The sequence below is a fragment of the Lontra canadensis genome, unplaced genomic scaffold (genome assembly GCF_010015895.1).
Source record: "Lontra canadensis isolate GAN:19392208 unplaced genomic scaffold, GSC_riverotter_1.0 scaffold1416, whole genome shotgun sequence".
Lineage (NCBI taxonomy): Eukaryota > Metazoa > Chordata > Mammalia > Carnivora > Mustelidae > Lontra > Lontra canadensis.
Genome location: NW_022632400.1, coordinates 5,411 through 11,877, shown reverse-complemented (window position 1 = coordinate 11,877; position 6,467 = coordinate 5,411). Strand labels below are relative to the sequence as shown.

General features: G+C 55.9%; 1 protein-coding gene across 1 annotated transcript; it reads left to right on the top strand.

Moving 5' to 3' along the window:
- Positions 1-683: 683 nt before the first annotated feature.
- LOC116863511 (potassium voltage-gated channel subfamily KQT member 4-like) lies at positions 684-5,915 on the top strand (the record flags this gene model as incomplete). Its single annotated transcript, XM_032850959.1, has 3 exons — positions 684-877; positions 3,034-3,163; positions 3,741-5,915. Coding segments are annotated over 3 exons (537 nt in total), but the record flags the coding sequence as incomplete, so codon positions are not given.
- Between the last annotated feature and the right edge of the window lie 552 nt (positions 5,916-6,467).

Here is a 6,467-nt window from a genome sequence, read left to right as displayed (position 1 = left end):
TCAAGGTCAATCTCTTTCTCTTCTTATATGCTGCCCCACCTCCCCCCCGTGGCTCAATCCCTCGGCGGCACATTCTGGCCCGGCAACTTGGAATGGAATCTCACTCTCATGCCTCCATGTCTGTCTGTGTCCAGAAAGCCTCTTTTCATCCCCGCCCCCCTTGCCTTTGGGACTGGAATGTACCACTCTCCAGACTTGCCCTCTGAACTCCCCAGCTGAGAGCCCCTTTCTCATCATCCCAGACCACTGTCTCCATTCCTTGACATGGCCCTCGTCACCCCATAATTGTGTGTCCTGTCTCCCACTGAGACAGGAACAGGGCTCCTGAGATTAGGGATTGGGTCTCATGCCTCTTTGGGTGCCCAGGTGGCGCTAACAAGCATTTTATGCAGTGAATGCAAAAATGCCTTCCCCCTGGCCGTCTTGATCACCAGGGTTCACAGAGGCTTGCCCTGTGTCCCAGCTAGCAGGGAGAAACCAGACCCAGCCCCAGGCCTCCCAGGCTAATGCTACTGCAGATACAACCACATTTTTAAAAACAACAACAACAACACAAAAACAAAGAGACATCAAGGGGATGGGAGTGGAACATGGTGGGAACATGGTGGGAGGCTGGGAGACCCAGCAGAGGCTGTTTGCAGTGACCCAAGCAGAAGGTGCCCTCATGCTAAGCTAAAGGTTAGCAAAGGGATGGAAAGCGGGCTGGAAAAGAAACCCTTCCCGCTGAGACCCCCTCTCCCGACAGGATCCTGAAATTCCTGGTGGCCAAAAGGAAATTCAAGGAGACGCTGAGACCATACGATGTGAAGGACGTCATCGAGCAGTACTCGGCAGGGCACCTGGATATGCTGGGCCGGATCAAGAGCCTGCAGGCTCGGTGGGTGCGCTCGCAGTGAGACCGTGGCCTCGGCCGCAAAGCGAGGACTGCGAGCTGAGCGGCCCCCCACCCTCCCCAGGCCCGCGCCCGAACAGAGCCACGGGCGCCCCCTAGAGGCCTCAGGGGGAGCTGGAGTTTCTGGCCTGGGCAAGGCTCTGGCTTGCTGCAAGCCACTGAGGACTCACCCCGCACCTGTCTTGAGCCAGAAGAAGGAACCAGCCTCACGTCCTCTGTGTGATCCCTACCAACCTGCACTCCCCGGGGGGATGTCTTTAGATGGCTGTTTCCTGGTCCTGAAATAATAGGAGGACTAAAATAATTAGTGATCTCCCATCTACCAAGGGGATAGGCAAATTGTCCTCAATGCTGCCCCCCCTCTTGCCTGTGGAACCCTCCCGCACCTCTTCTCTCCACCCAGCACATAAGAAGAATTCTTGCACCAAGACCGTAATCACCCACACCTTGCGCTTCTCCTGTAGCCGGCATTCTCACTGCCATTCATTCACCTGTTCTCTTAAGAAATAGTCATGGGGCTTTTGTTACTTGCCAGACAGTGGGGCTCTGGTGGAAAGCAAGAGTCCTGGCCTCATGCCGCTTTTATTCTAGTGGAAGAGAACAGATGATAAATAAATGAAACTAGACCATGTCAGATGGTGATCAAGCCTAAGGAGAAACATAAGGGTTAAGGTGTTGGGGTTTGTGATTTTAAATAGGTAAAGAAGGTCACATTTGAGGAAAAAAGTGAAAGGTGGGGCAACAGCCCTGTGACTGTTTAAGTAAAGAGTTTTCAGAGGCAACAGCAAGAGCAAAGGCTTGGGCAGGTGTCCTAGGGTGTTGTTTAAGGAGCACCAAGGAGCCCAGTGTGTCTGTTGTGGCCTAAGAGCAGTAGGCAAGGTCGGAAGATGAATGGCCCTTGGGCTGTATAAGGCCCCGTGGGCCACAGCACACACACTGGCATTCACCTAGGGGGAGCTGCAAGCCTTGGAGAGGTTGGAGCAAAGGATGGACAAGATCTGAGCGTATTTTTAAAGGAGCACCGAAGGTGTTGTGCTGAGGATGACCTATACGGAAGCGAGGGTGGAAGCAGGGCGACCAGACAGGAGACTGCGTCAGACGTGCAGGCAAGAGATGATGGGGACTTGGACGAAGGGGGCAGCAGTGGAGGGGGTGGGAGAAGTATGCAGACTCCAGATAGATTTTAAAGGTAGAGCTGGTAGGGTTTTCTGATGGGGTATAAGAGAAGAAAAGAGAGTTAAGGCTGAAGCCAAGGGTTATGGCTTGAGCAACAGGAAACAACAGGAAAAAGTTGCCATTTGTTGACACAGAGAAGCCAACAAGGGCAGCATGTTTGGCTCAGGTGAGCTGGGAGGTGTTGGGTTATGAAGCCAAACGGACATCCACGGGAGTGTTGCTGGGGCAGTTAGACTGCGCAGTGTGGACTTCAGAGGAGAGCTGTCAGCTGGAAATACAGATTTGTGTCAACAGGGTACAGAGGAATTGCAAATCTGGAACTGAAGACATCACCTTGTGAGAGTGCAGAGAGAAAAGAGGTCCTAGGAGTGAGCCTTGGGTCCTGCAGTGTTTCGTGGAGGTAAAGGAGGAGAACCAGCAAAGGAGAGGGAGAAGGAGAGGGAGAAGGAGAGGTCCGTGAGGTAGGAGGATAACTGGGAGAAGGTGGTGTTTGCGACCCCACATGAAGGATATGTGGGAAGAAGGGTGACCAGATGTGCCGAGGGCTGGAGTGCTGCTAAAAGGTCAAGTATAATGAGGCCTGAGAGTTGACCATGGAATTTAGCAACACGGAGGTCATTTGGGATCTTGACAACAGTAGTTCTGGTGAGATGGTGGGAATGAAAGCCTGACTGGTGTAGGTTTAAGAGAGAAAGGGAGGAGAGAAATTGGACAGCGGGCCGAGATAATGCTTTCAAGAATCACGCTGTAAGGGAGAGCAGAAAAATAAGGTCGGACCAGCTCCAGCCTTGTCCACCTTATAACTTACATTCCCTTTTGGGTCTCTTTTTTCCCAGTCCATCGTTTCACATCTGTCTTCCTACCACTGCAGGCTGCATCTCCCCGTTTAGTAGGCAACCTAGAGTTCTTGAGGGAGGGACGGTTGGCGTGTGTCTGAGCCATTTGACGGTTACTTTCTTCCACAGGGTGGACCAGATTGTGGGGCGGGGGCCCGGGGACCGGAAAGCCCGAGAGAAGGGAGAGAAGGGGCCCTCTGACACGGACGCGGTGGATGAAATCAGTATGATGGGACGCGTGGTCAAGGTGGAGAAGCAGGTGAGTATGGGATGGAGTTTCGTTCGTATGGCGGAGCTGGTCGTCGACCAAGAAGCTCCCGGGAGGCCGCGGGGACCAGCACAAGGGGAGGGTGGACTTCTCGGAGCCGCAGCCCAGACCACCAGCCTGGGAGGCCTGAGCAGGGTTCACGCATCCTAGGTCCCACGGGTCCCCGTCCCACAGATTGCCCCGCCTCCCAGGAAGCCCGCCCATTCCTGCTAGACGACGCCGATAAACCCACCCTCTCCTGCCAAGCCCCGTCTCCAGGTGGCTGTGGTCTCAGATAAGCCCGTCTAAATTTCTAGTACTGCCATGTAACCCCGCCTCAGTTGTCTGTCTCTAGCTCCCGGACTATTCCAATCAATCACAACTAGATTTCCCTCCGGGAATGAACCCCCCAGCTTCCCACCTTCGTCCCGCCCTCCGGCCAACTCCGCCTTTTCTGTCGCCCCTCGGGTGGGAAGAACCGCGTCTCCCAGAAGTGTCCCTCCCCGGCCAAGCCCCGCCTCCTGACAGCACCCCTCCCCAAGCCCCGCCCCAGCCCCAAGCCCCGCCCCCAGCCGCGCCCCGTCCCCAGGTGCAGTCCATCGAACACAAGCTGGACCTGCTGTTGGGCTTCTACTCGCGCTGCCTGCGCTCGGGCACCTCGGCCAGCCTGGGCACCGTGCAAGTGCCGCTCTTCGACCCCGACATCACCTCCGACTACCATAGTCCTGTGGACCACGAGGACATCTCCGTCTCCGCACAGACGCTCAGCATCTCCCGCTCGGTCAGCACCAACATGGACTGAGGGGCTTCTCAGGGGCGGGGCAGCACACGGCCAGCCCCTGGGCCTGGCGGTCGGACCCGCACTCTGAGGCCTCCGGACTCCTCTCTTACTTGAACTTGCTCCCTTGCGGGGAGAGAGGCCACACGCAGTATTGAGCTGCCTGGGTGGGGGAGATATTCGCCATGGGGGTGCCAGCGACCCGCCCCATCTCAGGAGCGTGAGATGACAGGCCGCACGGAGGGCGGCAGCAGCGGCTGCCCCGCGGCTTCTGGGCCCCCCAGTGCCCTGCCCGTTCCATCAAGGCCCGACATGGCCCACCTGGCAGGGGCACTGACCCGGGAGTGGGAGTGGGGCGCTGGGGTCCTGGGCCCTGACCCAGCTTCCAGCTATGCAAGGTGAGGTCTCTGGCCCGCCCTTCGGACAGAGCAGGGAAACCCTCCCGCCAAGTCCCCGCCCCACTTGGGGGTGGGCCCAAGGTGCCTCTAGGTACCCACAAGCATAGGACCCTGCCACAAGGCAGCTGGACACCATATATGCAAACTATGTTAAATATGCAATTTGGGGGACCCCTATGGGGTCCCTCTGCCCCTCCCTCATTGGGAGATGGGCCCCCAGCAATAGCTGGTCTCAGGCTGCTTGGCCATGACCCCCATCCCTGTTCTTTGGCTTATCACCCGCTCCTCACCCAGCATGGGGTCTGTTTCTCCCTTGCCTCCCCTACCCATTGGCAGGTATCCCCTCCCAGGGGCTCCTTCTTCCTGCTGGATGTCCACTCCCCTCCTTGGCCTACCAGACACCTTACAGCACAAGTTTCTGTATTTGCCTCCAAATCTCCCACGGACAGTGCTCCCATGGTCACACAAACTTTCCCCCAACATGCAGAAAGCCTCTCACGCGCACAGACACACACAGTCTCACACACACCTGGAGATGTGCGCACACAGCCGGTCAGCCTTCCTTGGGGTTCTGCAGCTGATGCTAATGGACTGGCCCTGCAGGGTGACGTCCACTTAAGAGGAAGCCTGCCACTCGATCTGAGTAGGGCAGGGAGCTCCAAAGTGGCCCCAGGCCTCTCTAGGCCTTACCTCCGAGTTTCACCTGCTTCCCTTTCTCAAGAACCTCTACTTCTCACTGGTCCAGGAGCCCGAACTGCTGCTTCTGCTGCCCCACAAGGACCCTCCCTGGCATCCCTACAGCACAACTCAGGCCTAAGCCCCTGGGGCTTGGACAGCACTGGAAAAACCCCAGGCCCTTCCCCAGGATGGTTACCAGGCCTGCTTCCACTAGACCTACCCCTTTCCTAGTACTCTCACTCCTGGAGAGAATAATAATGCATCTAGCTGCTCTAATCTGTTGGGCCCCAGCTATGCACCTGGCACCCACAGGCCCTGTGTCCCCTCCTTCTGCACATCATTCTTCATTTCAGTTGGCAGCCCCCCATTCTGGCATAAGCCCCCCCCCCACTGCCAGGCCCCCAGCACCTCTTTGGTATCCCGACCCTTCTATCCCTCTATTGCGAAGCCAATGCAGGGAGCAGGAGGGGGATGGGTAGCAGACTGATGGTGACCCTCTGTGGGGCGCCAGGGAATGAGGAGGGGCTCAGACCCAGCAGCCTGCATCTCATGACTGGGGACCCGCATGCACCAGCGCCAGGGCTGGGGCTGGATCTTGTGCAGCCCCATGGTGCCCAGCCTCTGCCCCAATGTCTCCTCTGCATGTGACCGTCATGCCCTGGATGGAGCCTGTCCTGGCTCTCCTCACCTGCACTGCACTGTCCCCAGAAAGCCACCCTCTAACCCCTCAGAGACAGAGCTGTGGAGAGGGTCAGGAGAATGGGATTAGCCTATGACCAAAGGAGATTTGGGATGAAGCCCTCCCTCCTTTCACAATCAAGGTCCCCCCACCAACCCAGTCCTCGGATATGCAAGTACCTCACTTTGTTAACTTATTAACTTATTGGTTTCATTAAAGTTTTCAGTAGGAGGTGGTTGCTTTTGGCTGTTCAGTGGCGGCGGGGTGGGGTACGTGGTCTGGGGGTGGGGATGAAGAAATTTGGATTAGTCAGCACTCTTCGGTCCTGAACAACAAAAACCTAACCAATTATAGCTTAAGGAAAGAAAAAGAAGGAAGGAAGGAAAAGAAAAAAGAAGAGAAGAGGAGAGAAGAAGAGAAAAGAGAAGGGAGGGGAGGAGAGGAGAAGAGAAGAGAAGAGAAGAAAAGGAAAAAAAAAAAGAAAAGAAAAGAAAATGGAACTTATTAGCTCGGATAACTAAACTGTCGGGAGGGTAGAATGGTTTTCGGCACAGCTAGAGCTAGGTACATAACATGTCAGGGATCTGCCTTCTGTCTCAGCCTCCCTCTCACGCAGGCTGAACTCTCATGATGACCCCTGGTGCTTACACATTTACTTTCTCCTGGCTTAGGGCCCCAGTGAAAAGTGAGTACTGGTTTGCTAATAGTTAGTGTCAGTCAGGGTCCACTTAGGAAAACAGAAACTAGGCAAGGTTTTCAACAAAGAGAATTTACAAAAGGGGC